This window comes from Mastigoproctus giganteus, chromosome 3, assembly GCF_048544385.1.
Source record: "Mastigoproctus giganteus isolate SK-2022 chromosome 3, ASM4854438v1, whole genome shotgun sequence".
NCBI classification, from domain to species: domain Eukaryota; kingdom Metazoa; phylum Arthropoda; class Arachnida; order Uropygi; family Thelyphonidae; genus Mastigoproctus; species Mastigoproctus giganteus.
Window position 1 is genome coordinate 183,684,328 of NC_143577.1, and position 21,764 is coordinate 183,706,091.

The following is a 21,764-nucleotide window of genomic DNA, read 5'->3' on the forward strand; positions in this document are numbered from 1 at the left end:
GGTCATTAGTTTTCATCTGATATCAGCAATTTATTTTAGTTCCAACTGAAGGTTTTATGTTTTTGTGATATTTACATATTATTATGCAAGTGCATACCAATATTCTGATTTAAATGCCTATAGTATTTGCATAATAGCGGGTGTGTGTGTGTGTGTGGTGGGGGGGATGCTTTGCAGTTTGCTACGATTACCAAATGAAGTTGTAAATCATGATCTACAGTCTTGTTCTACTGAGCTTGCATGTATTATGTAGATCTAAAGCAGTCAAAACATAACAAAAATTGGAGGCACAAGTTTTGAAGTGCATATGAAGCCTAATCAGGATGACTAAGACAAGTCATGGGCATGTCATTTCTGCTGTGGTAATTGCATCAGCATTACAGGAATGGTTTTACGTCAGTCATAAGTGTATGACTTTTGCTATACTTTGAATATCTGAATATGGAGGTGGCCCACAAACAAGCATGGCGACTACTACTTGTGTATGGTGGATATATAAAAGTTTAAAATATGTCTGCCAATACCAATCGAATAGGCTTCATAACTGGATGATGAATCTGGTACACAAGATAACAGATTATATCTCAGTAACCTGCTCAGGTAGAACACTATATTTCCCTAACTGGCAAGAACTAGAAAACTTAGTAAAGGACTCTAACCAAATTCAGAGCAGAGCTTCTGACAAAAAAAGAAAAAAAGTGGAATCTACCAGATCCCAGATGCATTTTTTACACCTTTGCAGAATCCTTGTGCTATTGTTTTGATTGGTCTCTATAAATAAATTGGTATTAGTTGAAATCCAGTAGAGTGGCATCTTTTTAGGAGTAGTTTCTCATCTTCACAATGAGAATATACACCCATCGATTCTTTTTGCACTCTTTTCTTTTTAAATTGAAATATTGTTCAAGGTTTGGGCCTAAATGGATGTCAGATGAACTAATGAGACATGTGGCAGAGAAGAAAAATGCATGGGATACATATAAATTAATGGGTGACTTGGAAGCCTATGATAGATATAAGCTGGTCTGTAACCAAGTCACAAAGGAGGTTAGACAAGCAAAGGCAGATTAAGAGAAATCTTTGGCAAAGGATGCAAAGAAAAACAGCAAAGAGTTCTTTACTTATGTAAACTCTAGAAGGAAGGGGATGAATCAGATTGGTGCACTGGATATCAACGGTTCAACTGTTGATGATCCTGCTCAGGTGTCTAACAAACTAAATGAATATTTTGCATGTACATTCACATATGAGGAGTTATTCAGGGAGGGGGAATGCCAGAGGTGAACTAAACTTTGGCAGTGAGCTAGATGATTCTGTAATAACTGAGAGGAAAGTGGAGGAGAAATTGTTGAAGATAAACATAAGAAAGCCACCTAGGGTGGATGGGATCTATCCAGTTATAGATAAGGCAGCAAAGGGAGTAAGCAAACCCTTAGCCATAATTATGAGAGTTTCCTTGGACTCAGGGGAGGGGAGGTACCCATGGACTGGAGATGTGCAAATGTGACCCCAATTCAAAGGCGGATCAAATGGTGACACAAGTAATTATACACCTGTTAGTTTAACTTCTGTTCCAGGTAAATTAATAGAGGAAATGGTTAAAGAAGCACTGCAGGATCTTTATTGGATACTATGGTGTGGTCACAAAGCAACTGGATGCAGGGAATAACTTTGATATCATATATTTGGATCTTAGAAACACTTTTGATACTGTTGCACATGGAAGACTGTTCAGTGTTGGGTCCATTGCTGTTTTCTGTATTTATTAATGATACTGATGATGGTATATCAGGCATAATGTCCAAGTTTGCAGACGATATGAAGGTTGGCAGCATTGTTAATGTCACTAATGACAGTATGCTGCTGCAACAGGATCTAGGAAAGTTGAGCAGATGGGCTGATAGGTGGCAAATGAAGTTTAACATTGATAAATGTAAAGTACTACATATGGAAAGCAGTAACCCCAGAGTAACGTATCAACTGTTGGTACTACACTGACAGTGGTAGAGAATAAAAAGGACCTGGAGGTAATTGTGCAGGCAGATACGAAGTTTTCTGAGTAGTGCAGACGGTCTTGAAAAGTAGCTCATGGTGTCTTGTCAATGATATACAGGAATTTTTCTAGCAGGGATAAGGAGGTGATTATCCCCTTGTATAAGGTGATGGTCGGGCCACACCTTGAGTACTGTATACAGGTCTGGAGGCCTCATTTTAAGAAGGATGTAGAGCTGTTGGAACGAGTACAGAGAATGGCAACAAGATTAGTGAATGGAACAAAGGGTTGCTCTTACGAAGAAAGGCTTAAGTTTTGCAGATTATAGTGTTTGGAGACTAGGCACCTGCGAGGTGATTGGATTCTTCCTCTTGCTCAGAATAATCACATGAGAGGGCATAAATTTAAATTGAGGAAAGAGTTGTAGGATAGATGTGCAGAAGTTTGCCTTTAGCCAGTGGGTAGTTGACTGGTGGAACAGACTTCCATCTTTTCTTCTGGAAATTGATAGTCTAAATAAATTTAAGGCTGAGCTGGACAGGTATTTAGAACAAATGGAGGGGTGAAATTGGAACTTTTTTTTTTTTTTGGCTGATGCTGCATAAGCTTGCTTTCTTGCATCGTGTGCCTCTACTAATGCTAATGCTAAAAGAAGGCTATAGAAATTTCTATCATGTGTTATGGAAAATCAAATAAGACTAGTATACATAAATGAGATGTCTGTGGAAACATAATGATACTAGGATATTTTCTTGGTTTGCAAAGTGGTCTAGCCAAGTTCCCTTGCTTTCTCTGCTTCTCAGATAACAGGGCTGTAGATCAGTACTACAGAACAGAATATATCTTCCAGAACTGAGTTTCAGCCTAGCACGCATATGATGTAGTAAACAGTCCTTTAGTTCGGATAAACAAAGTCTTGGTTCCAACTACTCCATATCAAGCCGAGACTGGTCGAACCTCTTGTTAAAGCATTAGAACCTCAAGGTGACACACCTTCAAGTATATACAATCTATATTTCCAAAACTTTCTGGTGCATAAGTGAAAGGTAGCATATTTAATGGTCCACAAGTTAAGCAGACGTTGCCTTTACAATAAACAGCAAGGAACTAACTGACAAGTTGATTGAAAATTATGTAAAAATGGGATGCAAAATTTCAATCAAGTTCCATCACTTGTCCTCTCATCTAGTTTAATTCAGACATCTAGAACTCAGAGTTAAAGGAGAATAGGTACCAGGGAAGGTGGGATGAAATTACGATCACACTGATGACAACAGACAAAGACATACAAAGTACACTTTTAAAGTGTTTTTTCTTTTCTTTTGATAAGGATATTTTTACTTTTTAATTTACGATTTTAATTGTAGAAAATATTAATACAGTAAGTGCCAGTTATAGTGATGATCACTGGTTATTAGAATCAATTGCTTTATAGAATCAAATTTCAAAGAACTAATCCAAATCAATAAAATGCACTACACTTTCATTGTTTATTAGAATCAATTTTGAATGCCTCTCTGATATTTTTCTAAAGCACATTTCTGAAGGTCACAACCATAAAAAAAAAAAAACCAATCTGCAGTTCTCAGTTTACTGGGCTTTTTTGTTTGTGCAATCTATTATAAACAAGTAGTAAACTCGATCTTATTGCATTTAAGATAATACCGATAGTTGGAATTCTACATTTTTTACGTTACTATGGTGAAATGTATTTCCCCTTCACTGAAATCTTCAATCATATAAAAAAACAAATTAATTTTCAGAATCTGATCTTCATTCACATATCTAAACTTCGTAAACTTTTTACTCTGTAAAAAGTTGCATGTGTTGCATTAGTTCCAATTTGTGCATGCCATGTGCTTTGTTATTGATTTACGTTTATTTATTATTATTATTTTTTGTACTGTGTTTTAAATTTTACTACCAAAAAAAAAAAAAAAAAAAAAAAAAAAATGTCAGTGCATAGCTTTCTATGTGAATTTGATTCAATGATTGGAATGAAGTTTCCGAATACTGCTAATGCAAGTTTCGGAAATTAATTATTCATGGTGGTCAACTAAGACACAATACTAATCATGTTGAAAAGCCTGAACACATGGGCTAAAGTTTAATGATTGGGGGATAAGGATGCTGACCTACAAGTTACTACAGCTTTAACAGATGAAGAAATTGCACGGCCTATTGCTGATAATTTCACCAAAGAGGCACAAAATGAGGATGAACCTGAAAGAATTGCAGTTACAAAATAGAAAAATCATGACATTATAGCTATCCTGAGAATAGCATTGGAAGAAACTGGTACAGGTGATTGTGAATATAGACTGTTATACAATACAGTACAGTGTATTGAAAAATCTATAAATAGACTTTGTAGTAATAATTTAAAATAAGAGAATACTGTATTTTATATTATAATCATATGAGCATTAGGAGAGGCATATGATGCAAGAAAACAAGCTTATACAGCATCGGCCAAAAAAAACAAAAAATCTTCTAATTCCACCCATCTATTTGTTCCAAATGGGTACCTCCGTAGCCAGGTAAGCAGGAGCAGCAGTGCGTAGCACACACGCTTCTTGATTAGACTGGGATTCGAGCCAATGCCCACCAAATACGGAGGATGCGAAAAGGTCAGGGAATGACCACTGCATATCCCAGGAGCAAATATGTTGCTAATGCAACTAAAAACCAAAAAACAAACAAACAGCTCCTGATGTTTGTCTAGTTCTGTCTTGAATTTATTTAAGCTGTCAACTTCTACAACAACAGATGGAAGTTTGTTCCAACACTCAACCACCCCCGCTGGCAAAAGGCATTCCGCAAATCTATTCTATAACTGTCTTTCCTCAATTTGAATTTATGTCCCCTCAGGTGATTAATCTGAGCAAGAGGGAGAATTCCATCAGCATTGAGCATGTTCAAACCATTCAAGGCCTTATATACCTCAGTCAGATTACCTTCCAGGTGTCTAGTCTTCAGACACTGTAATCTGCAAAACTTAAGCGTTTCTTCGTAAGAGCAACTTTTGTTCCATTCACTAACTAATCTTATTGTCCTTCTCTGTACTCGTTCCATCAGCTCTACATCCTTCCTAAAATGAGGCCTATAGACTTGTATACAGTACTCAATGGTCTGACCATTGTCTTATTCAAGGGGATAATCACTTCCTTATCTCTGCTAGAAAAATTCCTGTATATCATTGACAAGACATCATGAGCTATTCTTGCAGACCATCCAAACTGCTCAGAAAACTTCATATCTGCCTGCACAATTACCCCCAGGTCCTTTTCACTCTCTACCACTGTCAGTGTAGTACCACAAAGTTGATACATTACTCTGGGATTACTGCTACCCATAGGCAGTACTTTACAATTGTCAATGTTAAACTTCAGTTGCCACTTCTCAGCCCATCTGCTCAACTTTTCTAGATTCTGTTGCAGTAGTGTACTGTCATTAGTGTAACAATCCTGCTAACTTTCGAAATTGTCTGGAAACTTAGACAACAGGCCTGATATACCTTCATCAATATCATTAATAAATGCAGAATAAAGAACAATGGACCCAACACTGAACCCTGGGGGACTGCACTAATAACATTATTCCACGTAGAGCAGTGTCCATTGCTTACCACTCTGTCTTCTTCCACTCAACCATTCCTTTATCAACAGCAGCATTTTCCCACAATGCCACACTGTCCAATTTGTACAGCAGTCTTCTATGTGCAACAGTATCAAAAGCCTTCTTAAGATCCAAGTCTATGTTATTAAAATTATTCTTTGCATCCAGTTCCTTTGTAACCACATCATAATATCTAATCAAATTAGTCACACAAGATTTCCCCTCACCACATCCATGCTGTGTCCGGTTTATAACCGAAGCCTTGTCTAAATGATCCTGCAGTACTTCTTTAACCAGTGCCTCCATTCATTTCCCTGGAACAGAAGTTAAACTAGCAGGTCTGTAATTACTTGTGTCATTAATTAATTGTCTGTAATTACTTGGTCTGTAATTACTTTGATCCTCCTTTCTGAAATGGGGTCACATTTTCACATCTCCAGTCTATGGGTACCTCCCCTCCCCTGAGTCCAAGGAAGCTCTCATAATTATGGCTAAGGATTTGCTTACTTCCTCTGCTGCTTTCTTTAATATAACTGGATAGGTCCCATCCACCCCAGGTGGCTTTCTTATGTTTATCTTCAACAATTTCTCCTCCACTTTCCTCTCAGTTATTACAAAATCATTTAGCTCACTGCCAGAGTTTAATACATTTCTGCCATTCACCTCCCTGAATAACTCCTCATGTTTAAATGTAAATGCAAAATACTTATTCAGTTTGTTAGCTACTTGAGCAGGATCATCAACGTTTGAACCATTGATATCAAGTGGACTAATCTGATTCATACCCTTCCTTCTAGAGTTTACATAAGTAAAGAATTCTTTGTTGTTTTTCTTTGCATCCTTTGCCAAAGATTTCTTGTAATCTGCCTTTGCCTGCCTAATCTCCTCTGACTTGATTACAGACCAGCTTATATCTACCTTAGGCTTCTGTATCACCTGTTAATTTATATGTATGCCATGCATTTTTCTTCTCTGCCGCACGTCTCAGTTTATCTGACATCCATTTAGGCCTAAATCTTGACAAATATTCCTTAGTTGAAATGCCTAGTAGCTTCAAAGATTAATTCTTTGAATGCTTCCCATTTTGAATTTGCTGTTGGTAACATCATCACTTGGTCCCACTGTATAGAATTTAAAAACTGACTCAGACCACCACAGTCACCTCTATGAAAGCCAAAACCCTTCCCTTTACCCCAGATGGTAGTTACCTCTTGGAGTAAATCCCACATCAGCACACTGTGATCACTGCCACCTAGTGGTTCCTTTATTTGCAGATTCTTAATGCATGAAGGAATCACTACTGATAACCAGATCAAGAGTATTACTCCCTCTATTTGCCTCCTGAACATGCTGCTGTAAAAAACAATCATCCAATAAATCCACAAAAGCCTTGCTAGTGTGCAAGAGTGATCCCACGAGTTCCAGTCAATATCTGGGAAATTAAAATTTCCCCAGTATAAGACAATCTGATTTACTGGCCCACTATTTCTCTATACAGCTGTTCATTATACTCATCAGAGTCATCAGGCCTATAACACATTCCTACTCTCAATTTTGCTTTCCCAGTGCTTATGTCACACCAAACTGACTCAACACTCCACTGTCCACCCATGTCAACTGGCTGCACTTCCTTAGATTTTATGTTACTTAACTAATACATAACCCTTCCACCCTTCCTATCCTGTCTGTCCTTCCTGTAGCAATATTACAAAGTGTTATGTTTAATTAATATGTATATTCATTAAGCTATGTACACAAGTATAAATTTTTATTTTTTATTTTGCTAACTTGTAGATAGATAATATTCATCCGATTTTCACGTATCATTTAATTGGTAATAAACATTTGGTAATAAAGTGTAATTTCGTGCTTTATATCTTTATTTTTATTGCCTGTGGATAATATTTGTCGATTTTTGCATATTAGAATCAAAATTCAATTTTGAATCACTATAAGCAGTGCTTACTGTCTATATTATGTAGAGAACATAAACTTTACTAATTATAATTAGCATTATAATCAAATTCTGTTATGGCAAACAGTTTTAGCAAAGATTTCACTGTAAATAAAATATTTATAGGTCCTGGCTGACTTCCCTTATTATTAGTGCTTTGTCTGTCTCATTTGAACAAAACAGTTTTGACAAAAAATCCAGTAGAACAAATTATTTTTGGAGTCCACCTATGTGTAAAATGTACTAGTTTTCAACAAAAATGATTATCTCTTTGTAACTGCTGCTGTGGAAGCTGAATTAAAATAATTGCAGTAACATAATTCATTATTATACTTCCCCCCCTCTCATTTTTAACCTGTGCAATACCCAAATATTAGTGGGTACTGCATGGGTTAAAAAAGCAAGCTTATGAAGCATTAACAAAAAAAAAAAAATCCCCACATCACCTGTTCATCCCTTCCAATAGTTTATCTAGTTCCGTCTTGAATTTATCCAAACTAAACACCTCCATAATACCAGATGGAAGCCTGTTCCGACTTCCATGACCCACTGGCTGATGGGAAACTTCCACACATCATACTGCAATTTGCAGAGCTGAAGCCTTTCTTGGTAAGACCACCCATTTGTTCCACTTGCCAATCTCACTGCCCTTCTCTGTACTCATTCCAGCAGATCTACAACCCTCCTAAAATCAAGGATGAATCAGGATATGGCATAAACATTAAATTATACAATTGGATAATCACTTCCTTATCCATGCTAGCTAAGTTCCTGTATAACATCGACAAAACCTCATCAGCTGTTCTGGCAGCCTGTTTGCAATGCTCAGAGAACTTCATATCTGACTGCCCAATTATGCCCAGCGCTCATTACTGTTTTCTATGATTACTGCTACCCATATACAGTATCTTCATATGTAAATGTTAAAATTCAGCAGCCATTTCTCAGTCTGTCTCCTTAATTTTTCTAGATCTTGTTGTAGTAGCTTACCTTGATTACTGTCATTAACCACTGTGCCAACCTTTGTATCACCTGCAAACTTGGACATTATGCTTAATATACCTTCATCAATATCATTTAATAATGGGCTCAGCAGTGAACACTTGGGACTCCATTAATGATTGTTGTTTGTTATTTGGTTTTTAGGAGCATTAGCAACTAAGGCCATATTGTTCCAGGGATATGCGGTGGTCATTCCCTGACCTTTCCGTATCCTCCGTATTTGGTGGTCACGGGCTCGAACCCCGGTCTGATCAAGAAGCATGTGCTATGCACTGCTGCTCCTGCCCACCTGGCTACGGAGGTGCCTCCACTAATGACATTAGTCCATGAAGAGCACTGCCCATTGATTACCACTCTCTGTTTTCTCTCACTTCATGATCATTTTATCCACAGCAGCAACTTGCCCTTAATGCCACACTGCTCTAATTTGTACAGCAATTTTAAGTGAAACAGTACCAAAAGCTTTCCTGAAATCCAATTATATGTTATCAGAATTATTTTTTTGCATCCAGGTTCATTTGTGACCATATCATAGTGTCCACTCAAATTGGTCAGCCAAGATTTCCCCAAAACAAACCCATGCTGTGTCTGAAGTATAGCTACAGTCCTGTCTAGATGATCCATTTTCCTTATTTTCATTATTTTCCCTGGAGCAGAAGTCAAGCTAACATGTTGTAATTACCCACTTCACCATTTCATCCCCCCCCCCCCTTTGTGAACTGGGGACATTCACACATTTCCAATCCATACCCTTCCCTGAATCCCAAGATGCTCACATCATTACGGCTAAGGGTTTAATCCCATTCCTTTGCTGATTCCCTTAATATACATGAATAGATCCTAACTACTCCAGGTGCCTTTTTTTATGCTTAGCATCAAGTTCTCTCACCCTCTCCTCTCAGTTATTTAGTTCCCTGTTAGACTGTGATAAACATTTGGCATGCACTTCCCTAGAGATTTCCTTATGTGCCAAATGTATATGCCAAATCCTATTCAGTTTTTTGTTAGCTATCTGAGCAGGATAATTAAAAGTTAAATCACTGACAGCAATTGTCTTCATGCTTTTCTTTCCCAGAAAATTTTCGTAATCTGCCTTAGCTCTCCTATCCTTCTTTATGACTTAAATGCAGACTAGTTTCTGTATACCATAGGCTTCTGTATCTCCCGATAGTTTATATGCATCTCATGCATTTTTTTTTTTTTTTTACCACAAGCCTCATTAATTCATCTGACATTCACTTAGGTATAAGCCTTGAACAATATTTCTTAGTATGAAAAGTCTAGTAGCTTCTATGATTACTTCTTTGAATGCTTCCCATTTAGAATTTTCTGATGGTAACATTATCGGTTGGTCACACGGCATAGAATTTAAAAACTGCCTGAGATCACTGCAGTCACCATTATGTAAGCAAAAATCCCCTTTCCCCTTTAAAGCAGTTATGTTTTTAAGCAAATTTCACATCAGTACATTTGATTATGGCATCTGTAAATTTGGCAGATTGGTGAGGGATGGCAAATACATTTGAATTATGGAATACTTTTAAAGCAAAAAAATCACAGAAGCGATGAACGCATACACACCTTTAAGAAAATATTGTAGGAGGCGGATGCCAAAATGAATGACTGAATAGCTGGCTGATCAAATAGAACAGAAAAAGATAGCACAGGACAATTATGGAGCAATGAAATGTACTGAAGCCCACAACAGGTAAAGTTTATCTGTAATAGTACCACAAAAAAAGGAGGCTAAGGCTATGCATGAGAAGGCATTGGCTAAGAGAGCAAAGAATGGGGACAAGGAATTTTTCATGTATGTTAATACAAGAAAGAAAAAAGCGAATCAGATTGGACCCCTGAGCACTGGGCGTGAGGAAAGTCTTAGATAACCCTGCTGATGTTGCGGATGAATTGAATAGGTACTTTGCATTGATCTTTACTGATGAAAGACCCTTCGTGCTGAGAAGAGGCCGAGCCATATGAAATTAGTGATGTTATAATTACAGATGATTGTTTATCAGAAAAACTTTTGAGCATAAAGGCAAGTAAAGCTCCCAGAGTTCATGGCATCTTTGGACTCAGGGGAGATTCCTTTGGATTTTAGAAATGCCAATGTATCACCAATACATAAAAGTGATTCTAAGAGTGAAGTTGGTAATTACACACCAGTTAGTCTGCCTTCAGTTTTGACTCCAGGAACATTGAGATAGATATAGCATTCTGAAGGACACATAACATGGCTTTGTTAAGGGTAAATCATGCTTAACTAACTTAGTAGGCTATTTTGACCCAGTTACTCATGAGCTGGATTTAGGGAATAATTTCGACATAGTTTATTTGGATTTTAGCAGGCATTTGACTCTATCCCTCATGAGAGGTTACTGTATAAGCCTGAACAGGTTGGGATTACTGGTAAGGTTCTAAGATGGATTGCTAGGTGGCTGCATGGCAGAAGGCTGTTATTAATGTATATTCTTCAGATTGGTGAAAGGTCAGGATTGGGGTCCCTCAAGAATCAGTTCTTGGACCACTGTTGTTTCCCATTTTCATAAATGACATCAATGAAGGGGTAGAAGGCGTGATATAAAATTTGCAGATGACAAAGATTGGTAGAATTATTAATGATCAGTGCCAAGCAGTGCTCTTCAGGATGACTTGAACAGACTTCAAAGATGGTCAGAAAAGTGGCAGCTATGTTTTAATGCTGTTAAATGCAAGGTCTTAACTTGGAGAATAGAAATCCCAAAATAAATTAAACATTTGGTGGGACTGAATTAAAAACAGTGGAGGAGGAATGGGATCTGGGAGTTACAATATGGGCAGATATGAAGTTTCCTGAACAGTGTAAACAGGCAGCTAGGAAAGCTCATGGTGTCCTATCAATGGCTTCTTGAAATGGTCCAAAGATGGGCAACTTGAATGAGAATGACTGTATGAGGAAAGACTGATTATATGGGCTACAGAGCTTGGCAACCAGGCACCTCATAGGTGACATGTGATTGAAGTTTACAAGGCTCTGAGCGGGATTAGTAAAATGAATGAAGATGAAATTCTCAATTATAAAGAATTCCAGAAATAGGGGCCATAAGTTCAAATTACAGGGGTTGAGATTTAGATCAGATTGTAGGAAGTTTTCTTTTAGCCAGCTAGCCATTGATGGTTGGAACAAGTTGCCCTCGCAGGTGGTTGAGGCTGATAGTTTGAATAAATTCAAATGTCAACTGGACAGTTACTTGTGTGAGTAGGGAAGAATATAATTTTGTATTTTCTTATCTACTTGGGGTTTTTTTTTTTTTTTTTTTTTTGCTAGTGCATCAAAAACATGTGGCTTCCTTGCACCACATGACAAATTCTACTATTGCCATCCAGTGTGTCTTTTACCTGCAGATTCTTAATGCATGAAAAACCACTGCTAATAATCAGATCGAGAGTACTGCTTTCTCTTGTTGCCTCTCTAACATGCTGCTGCGCCTCCGTAGCCAGGTGGGAAGGAGCAGCAGCAGCAGTGCGTAGCACACGCTTCTTGATTAGACCAGGGTTCGAGCCCATCACCACCAAATACGGAAGATGTGGAAAGGTCAGAGAATGACCACCGCATATCCCGGAGCAATATGGCCTTAGTTGCTAATGCTCCTAAAAACCAAATAACAACAACAACATGCTGCTGAAGAAAACAGTCATTCAATAAATCCACAAAATGACCTGAGTTGTGAGTGATTAACCCACAAATTTCAGTCACTATCTGGAAAAGTAAAACCCCCCATTATAAGACATTCTGATTTATTGGCCCACTCTAGTTCTCTGTATAGTTATTAACTACACTCATCAATCAATAGGCCTATATCACACTCCTACTCTCATTTTCGTAATGAGAGTAGGAGTGTGATATAGGCCTACTGATGCTTATGTCACACCAAACTGACTCAACATTGTGCTGCCTCCCCCCATATGAAATGGATGCACTGCCTTAGATTAAATATGCTTTTTAACTAAGAGCATAACCCCCTCCTATCCTGTCTGGCCTTTCTGTATCCATATTTCTCCCCATATTCAAATTCTACATCACTTATTGCTGAGTGACACCAATGTCTCCAATATCTCTTATAATGCCAGTATTTGATCACTTAATCACTATTTCAAATTTATTTGCTATGCTCCTAGCATTAACATACATTCCAGTATACATGCACCTGCTCTTACTTGTAGTTATCCTGACACAGCCCATGTAATTATTTGTTTTGTGACCCCAGTCCCAGAGCACCTTGCTTCCAAGGCTGCTGCATGTTCTAATAGAAGCAGTACAAGAATAGGTTTAACTAGAGGATAGGTGAAGATAGAGGTAAATCTATTAATGTGTATGCCCCCCGAAGTTAGCAATTTTTGACCCACCTAACCCTGACTCTATAGCATTAGCAAATAGTATCCCATCCCTGTTGAAGCAGTCTCTCCTGTTAAAAAGCAAAGACCATGGTGCAAAAAAGTCTACCTCACAAGCCTTGCACAGTCCCTCCAGGGCGGAATTGATTGACAAAGCACTCACCATTTACTCTCTCCTATCATGCCTGGAAAGATTTACAGACACTTAAATTTAATCCTAACTCAACTTTTTCCAAACACTGCCCTGTCTGTTTAAGAATAGATCTGAAGACTTACTTGTTAAGTAAGTCTTCAGATCTACTCTTAATATCGTTAGTGCCAATAGATGATATTTGCTCTACAACATCTACTTTTGCCCACGGCAGCTATAGCATGGTCCTATTCCATCTATCCTTCTTGCACAATATATTTCCCTGGCAATAGGGTCACTGACAATAACTACCTCCTGTGGGATCAGAGCAATCTGCTTTGGGGATTATCGCTGTGTTGCCTGATGCACAAGTGTAAGGTCTGTTTGTCACGTTGGGCAGCTGAGAGCTTGATGGGCTGCACTTTTATCCCTTCAAAGGCAAACACCATGCATGAAGCTCTCAAACGTTCATCAGAATGCAGAGCTTGCATTCTGTTGCACCAAATTTCCTTACAATCATTAGACTAAACACAAAGATATCCTCTTGGCTATATCATATCCTGTTCCACAAAGTTCCAGAAACATTGCACAAGTAGCACATTTTGTAAGGATGTGATTTTCAGAAGAACTGCTGCTTTCAGTTCTCTCTCTCCCAAGCCATAGCATACCCAATACTTTGATCCCATTGCTTTGCTGCTCTAGTCTGAGACATGATTTCCATTTAAATTCAATTTAATTTGTAAATACTAAACTAAACTAACAGATACCTAAATGAAATAATAACACTACTATATTAACAGGTTATGCAGCAATATGTATTATGCTTTGTTTGTAGAGTTTTAAATTAGTTAAAGCTTTACTAGAAATAAAATTTCTTAGTTAAAAACAAAAAGAAAAAGAAGTAGTTAGAACCTCCGATCTACTTATTTACCACAAATAAAACCCTACAAACCACACCATGCACTACACTACTAGTTATATTCTCATTTACATTAAATTCAAAATTTCATATTAATGAAGGAGGTGTTAAACATTAAAACCCAAAATGATGTATTAATATGTAAAAATTAACAATAAGTTGTATCTATCTACTGTACTACATTCCTGAAAGTGTGATATTTTTATAATTAAAATATATTCTAAAAACAACACTCCTAGAGAAAATATATATTTATAAAAAATATATTTTACTTTTGTAGGATAACTATTTTCTAAATTCATTTATTTGTTATTAGTATTTTAAAGGCAATATTTAAGTAAAAAAAAAATGGAAGTTACTACTTATATGTTAGAAAAGAATTTTAGAGCAGAATTTATTTATTTCTACAAAATGATTCTTAAAATAATTTTCAGCAACCATCATTAGAATGAAATGATTTATGCTCCCCTCAAAACAAGTACAGGTCAATGTTGAAAAAAAAAAAAAAAGTCATCAGTTAGAGTTAAATTTGAAAGTGTCTGCAATTCTGCCCAGACACAATAGGAGGGAGTATATGATGAAAGCCCTGTCAATCGATTCGGCCCCTGGAAAGACTGTGCAAGGCAGAATTTTTCTCAGTGTGGCCTGTGCTTGTTAACAGAAGAGATTGCTTCTACAGGGATGGGATACACTTAAATAGAAAGGGTGCAAGAATATTTGCTGATGCTATCAAGGCAGTGTTAGGTGGGTTGGAAAACTACTAGCCTGGGGGTACACAGACTAAGATTAACAGTAGCTGCAGGTAGAGGTGAAAGTGAGTCTTGCACTGCTTGTATTGTAATGAGCAGAAGGCTGAAAAGCAAGGTGCTGGGGATTTAAAGAACTGCTGGGAGTCATCATGGACTAATGAAGTTAGTGGAGTCTCCACTGAACCCCACTAATGTTATTAGTGGGGTTCAGTGTTGGGCCAATTGTTGTTTTCTGTATTTATTAATGATACTGATGAAGGTATATATATATTAGGCTTAATGTCTAAGCTTTTGCAAATGATACAAAGGTTGCCAGGCTGGATAATAACAGTATACTACAGCAACAAGGTATAGAAAACTTAGGCAGATGGGCTGAGAAATGGCAATTGAAGTTTAACATTGACAAATGCAAAGTACTGCATATGGGTAACAGTAACTCCAGAATAATGTACCAACTATGTGGTACTGCACACAGGTTAGTGCAAAATGAAAAAGACCCGAGGATGATTGTGCAGTCAGATATGAAGTTCTCTGAGCAGTACAGACAGGTTGCAAGGACAGCCAGCTCATGGGGTTTTGTCAATGATATACAGGAATTTTGCTAGGAGGGATAAGGAGGTGATTATACCATTGTATAAGGCAATGATCATTGCTGGAATCAGTATAGAGAAGGACAAAGCAATTGCTGAAGGGAACAAAGGGGGGCACTCTTACAAAGAAAAGCTTCAGTTCTGCAAATTGGAGCACCTGGAAACTAGGCACATCGAGGTGATCTGATTGAGGTGTTTAAGGATTTGAATGGTTTGAACAAGCTCAATGCTGACAGGATTCTTCCTCTTGCTCAGATCATGCATGGGGGGCAAAATTCAAGCTGAGGAAGGACAGTTGCAGAATAGATGTGTGGAAGTTTGGCTTTAGCCACTGAATGGTTGATTGCTGTAACAAACTTCCATCTGTTGTTGTGGAAGTTGATAACTTAAATAAATTCAAGGAAAAACTAGACAAACGGAGGAAATCGATACATGAAATGGAAAGTGTGGCACTGCTAATGCTAATTTGGCATAACTGGGAGAAAATATTATGACACTGCTAATGCCAATTTGGCATAACTGGGAGAAAATATTATGGTTAATGGCAGGAAGAGGGTTGTGGCACATTCCCCCTTCTTGAGTAGGGGCTTCAAGGGTTGTTTGGTGAGCTCAAAGCTTCTTCCAGGGCAATTCTTTGTAGCAGGAGATTGTATCAACAACATCCCTTTTTTATACTGCAGTGCTGACATCAAAATCTGCATCACTTTCAGTAAAGATCTCCAGGGCATCCATGATCTTATTGAAGCCCCCTGTTAAAACTCGGTTGTTAGGTTTCCATCAGGTACATCATCATCTGTGGAGTCGTCACCATCATCATCTGCAGTAGAACACTGTTCCAGTTTATCAGCTCTTCAGGGTGAAGCGTCTGATGAGACTGGAGTAGCTCCTACATATTACTGATGTCAACCTTGTCCATTCCTAGTTGGTTGGAAAGCTTGACAATGTTATGAGCAATTGCTGTTTCACCTCTTAAAATCCATTGAAGTTGTGATATGCCTCCAGCCGTAGTTTCTTCCAGCTACTGTTCATTTCCAACCAGGCTGCAACAATGTTTCAGATGTCCTTCATACTGTCAAAGGACTTTTACCAATCCCTGCTGACTGCTTATCTTTACCATCTGTCTCCACAACCAGTTCCTTTAATGTTCCGGGTAGTAGAGCTTAAAATTTAAAATTATGTTCTTATCCATTGGTTAAATCAGCGAAATTTGGTGGAATGAATACCACTTCTACAGGAAGTAAATTAATATTAATAAAATAAAAAATAAAAATAAAATAAAATAAAATAAAGATCATAGGCTGTCCAAGTTCTCAGCATAGCTGGAGGCATTGTCAAGCAGGTACCAATAATGCTCTGGGTTCCAGCTCATTTTCCTTAGAATAATGCTGCACTTCTGGCCAGAAACTGGAGATAAACCACTGCTGGAAGATGTCTCTTGTTGCTTATTTTGTTTGATTTCCAAATGAGATGTGTGAAGCTCCATAGAATACCTTTTCATCACTTGGGGTTTCAAAGAGGTAGATAAGCATGGACTTCAGCTTAAAATCTCCAAAGCATTACTACCCAGTGTTTCAAACCACTAAAGTAATCCTTAGTGGCTTTAAACCCTGATGCATGCTTCCCTTCTTGGTAGATGAAAGTGCATGATGGCATGCACTTACAAAGGCTGATTTCATCCATGATGAAGACAAGCTGGAGAAAGTAGTAACCATGTTTGATTGTTGTCTTGACCACATCAGGGAATTTGTGGACTTGCTTTGTGGTCAGCACTTGCAGCCTCACCACTAACTTTTATGCTTGATGGTTGTTGTGATGTTTGAACTTGAACCAATGACTGGTTCCAAATTTTTCTGATGGTCCTCTGCCTTGTTCTTGAAGGTGGTTAAGATGCTCTTTGCCTTCTCCATGATGAGGAGCTGGCTCACAGGAATATGGTGCCTGGAAGATCAGAATCAGTTCCACCTATACGGTTAATAGTCTATCCATCTTTTCCAAGAAATTACTTCAGAATGCATCAGTTTTATTCCAGATAGTGAAGGGATGGATTTGGCAGACGTTTTTACCTTCTCAGAACTCTTTAGAATTGTTCCGACAGTTGAGGTCAATAGGCCTAAACACAAAATCCATGTATCGCTTACTCAACTCAACTACTATAACATCTGCATTTCATCATCCAGCATGGTACTCTTCCTTTGCACTTTCACCTTTTTTCAGCCACCGAGTCAAAACTGTTTGCCAGAACACAAAATAAAGGGCTGAGGGAAGTTTTGTGTTTTTTGGGTTTTATTGATGCATCAGCAGCAAAGGCTGTAATGCACCACTGAAAGGTAGGCCACAGTGCAATGAATACAACATTTTGAGAGTATAATAATGCAGTACTGTGGTGGCTGATTGACCAATGGGGTAATAATATACATATTAACAGTGTACTGTAATGGATTATCATATACTGTCTTTTTTTTTTTTTTTTTTGTTATAAAAAAATTTCTGAGATAATCTGCACTATAGCAAATCACATTGCACACAGTAGACATTATGTATGTATGTATTATCCTATTAAATTTCAGAGATTACTTTCAGTGGTCCATGGCAATTTATTAAATAAAATGATGAATAAAGATCAACAACACATAAAAAAAACTGCAAGATACAGTTTTTTAAATGTTTTTATATGTTTACTTGTTATTTTCAAGAGTTCTATTTATTTTAAATTCAACTAATGCCTATCCTAATAGTAAAGTAAGCCATGTAAACAATTTCAGAATTTCATATTTATTCGCTACCTATTCTCAACAGGAACCGGTTTTCTGCTTGTTTTTACTTTTGCCAAGGCTACAAAGTGAACCAGTGGCCTGCAGATGAAGTCATATATTTGTACTTTTGGAAGAAGCCACTGGTTTATATTTGACAAGGGGGGAAAGGGGGAAGCACACAATTTTTTATTTTGTCCTTATAGGATGATATGCAGTAGCACAAAATAAAAATTTCAACTTTTACAGTTATGTCAGAGTAGCCATTATATGCAGTTATAAAAATCAATACCATTTCCTAGAGTAGGTAATAACATTATATTTTTAAAGTTTTATTAACTGTTAAATGAGAGAGAGTGAGATTTTAACCTGGAGATAATGTCGAAACATCCAACGGTATACAAACATCTCCTGCTTGCGGTGCAAGATGGGTTAAATCTTCTGGTTCATCTTTGAGAACTGTAAGAAAACAAAACAAAAAAGAGAAAATTGTAAGGTAAATTAAAGAAACTAAATAAATAAAGTAATTGCATAATTTAATGATAATTTAAATACAATACGTAAGCCATTTATAAAATGGTTATATTTGTTGGAATAAAGCTCTTTGGGTTAATAAGATTAAGCAAAAAATAAATTCAATTGCATGGAATGATAATTTACATCATGTGCTAACCTCTTAAAGCAAGAAAAACATAAGTGTAAAAATAAAGTACTCCTAAACTCTTAGAGCAAAAGTGTGACCCACAAAAACATTCTACTTGATATGCCAGAAGGCGATTATACTAAAGTGAAGTAAACAAACCTAAACAAATTTATTTAGTATATAATAGAGCTCTGATGCTCAATACATTCTACGTCGATATAACTATTTGTAGAAGAATAAGAGAAATTTAGCTCAATATGATATGTAGAACACTTCTGTGTGATACTCTTCAGAAATCAAAACAAATAAAAGATTAATTCAAAATTATTACAGTAAAAAATCAATTTTCAGAAAACAATTCAAAAATTAATTAAAAATTCAAAAAACAATTAAAAAATAAAAATAAAATAATAATTAAAATTAATTTAAAAAGTTTAACGAAAATTTTGAAAAATAATTATCCTTCCAGAAGCTGACAGTGCTTTTGGACTGTATGTTGTGATCACAGGAATAGAAATTACAGAGTATGTGATCGTGAATCTTAAACAGAGAGATTATTTATCCTCGTGCATGCGCACAAAAGACCACGAATCAGAGATTAGATGTGGATGGCGAACATTAATAGAATTCTCATGTAATTTAATTTCAACAGTTTCTGCAATTAATAGTCTCATATATTTACGTTGGTTAGTAAGTATTTTGGCCTCATTAAATAAAAATGTACAGTTTTCATTAATGGCATGAAAGGTTAATTTTGACACTTCTGAACGAGAAGCACGTACTGAGGAAGCGTGCTGTTTTACTCGTAAATTCAGCGAAAATCATGTAGATCTTTGGTAAGAAGAGTCGCAATCTTAAAGAAATGTATCCCAAGTCATTTATTTGTGTTGCAAAAGAGGAAAGGACTGAGAGATTGTTCAGTACAGCATGTAATTTCTGTATTGGTCTGGCCAATTTTAAATTCAGTATCTTTAAAGAATCTGATAAGCTAGTTGTGCCACTGTCACACGGACTCAGCTGGTCGAGATGCTGAAGCTTTTGCAATTAATACTGATCTCACACAGATTGTTCATTTGCCTACTAGAATACCAGACAATTCTAACCACATAGGCAACTCGCTTGATCTTTTTCTCCCAAACAATCCTTCTAAGCACACAGTCAAGGTGAGTGGTCCTCTAGGTACAACATGGTGTACACATGGTGATGGTCTCTTCTCCAACGGAGCCTTTCTCTTGTGGCCATTCTCAACCTTGTGTTGTTTGGCATTACAAGAATGAAAAATGCAGATTATCTGTAAGATTTCTTTTATTTTTTTTTCCTTGGTCAGATTACCATTTCAAACCTCCTGATTCCAATGTTCTGCTTACACCAGTGATCACAACAGTTGTAAAGCAGTTATTAATCAGTCCAAACTAGACTTTCAGGCTAAGAGTAGAAAACTTGCTTCTTGTGCAAATGGTAGACAAGCATTCTGGTTTCTTGCCAAAGCTACTGCCTGCAACTTTTGCCCATCTCTATTCCCACCTCTGTCAAAACCAGACGGTTCTACTGTCACTTCATCTAAAGACAGTTTCAGCCTGCTAGAGTCTTACTTTTCTACTTACTTGTGTATTGATGATCTTGGTAAACAACCTCCTAACATTCTGAGTACACTCCATTCAATACCTCCTGTGGTCTTCAGTCAAAAAGATGTCAAAGGATTTTGAACAATCTTGATGCTAAGAAAGCTCCAGGTCCGGATGGTATTTCTACACTTGTTCTCAAAACCTGTGCTCCTGAGTTTACTCCTGTTCTGTGTTGCCTTTTTCCCTTCTGCTTGGAAATTTGCTCTTATTCACCCAGTTCCTAAAAAGGGTGACAAATCCTTTCCATCCAATTATTGTCCCATTGCACTTACTTCTACTCTTTCTAAAAAGTAACGGAGAAATCAATTAACTGCCAACTCTTAAACTATCTAAAAACCTTCCATAAATGATCAACTATCACCAGTATGGATTCCATGGTGTGGATCCACTAGTGATATATTCTTATGTTAACTCTAGGGACAAATTCAATGGGAAAAGTTGGATGGAACTCAAGCAGTTGCTCTTGACATTTCAAGGGCTTTTGATCATGTTTGGCATAAACTTCTTCTAAATGAGTTTCCACCTTATGGTTTGGCAACTGTTTTTTGCAATTGGGTGTCCAGTTTTTTCTCTGACTGCTCACTGCAGGTGATGGTTGATGGCTCTCTGTCTTCTAACTACTCCACTAATGCTGGTTCAGTTCTTTCTCCCACTCTTTTCCTCTTGTATGTTAGTGACCTTCTTCCATTGACCAGAAATTCTATCAATAATTTTGCTGATGATAGCACATTGCATCCCACCTTCCAGTTTGAGAAACCTTGCCCTGCACAAACAGCTTCAACTTCTTAAATATCTACTACCAATTTCTTAAATGCTGATCTCCAGCGGGGCAAAGATAACTTAGTTGATTTCAATCCTTCTAAAACTCAGTCCTATCTTGTATCTAGCAAAAAGAATTCTTCTGCTCCTATGCTTATCTTCAATGACACCTGATTTCTAGAGAAGATCACATATCTCTATTAGGGATTACCCCGGACTTCTGATCTCTCTTGGCATAAGCACATCACAAATATTGCATTCTCTGCATCTGAAAACTGGCTTTTCTCTTGGGTTTAGTTTTCTTCCAAACTGCTGCCCACTCTGCACAAATCTCAAATCTGCACTGCCATGGAATATTGTTCTTACAATATGGGTAGGTACCCCTAAAACCTCTCTCAGGCTTCTAGACGCCATTCAAATGAGGGCAATTAAATTAATTAATGATTCATCTCTAACAGAATCTCTCCACTCTCTGTCTCATAGATGTTGTTTCTGATACATTCCTTTTCTATAGATACTTCCGTGGGCACTGTTCCTCTGAGTTGGCTTCTATAATTTCCACTCTCTCTTTTCCAAACCAGTCTCCACATGTGCCACAACCAGTCAACATCCTTTTACTGTCTAATTTCAAACTCACAGAACCAATTGTTTTTCTTCC

At 37.2% G+C, this 21,764-nt stretch overlaps 1 protein-coding gene across 2 annotated transcripts in view; it reads right to left on the reverse strand.

Annotated features, from left to right (window-relative positions):
* LOC150088456 (hypoxia-inducible factor 1-alpha-like) overlaps positions 1–21,764 on the reverse strand; it is a 433,924-nt gene that overhangs the window by 55,922 nt on the left and 356,238 nt on the right. For both annotated transcript variants that reach the window (XM_090369521.1, XM_090369520.1), the window contains exon 9: positions 18,449–18,538. In XM_090369521.1, the coding sequence (XP_090225647.1) occupies positions 18,449–18,538 (90 nt within the window). The remainder of the gene's footprint in view (positions 1–18,448; positions 18,539–21,764) is intronic.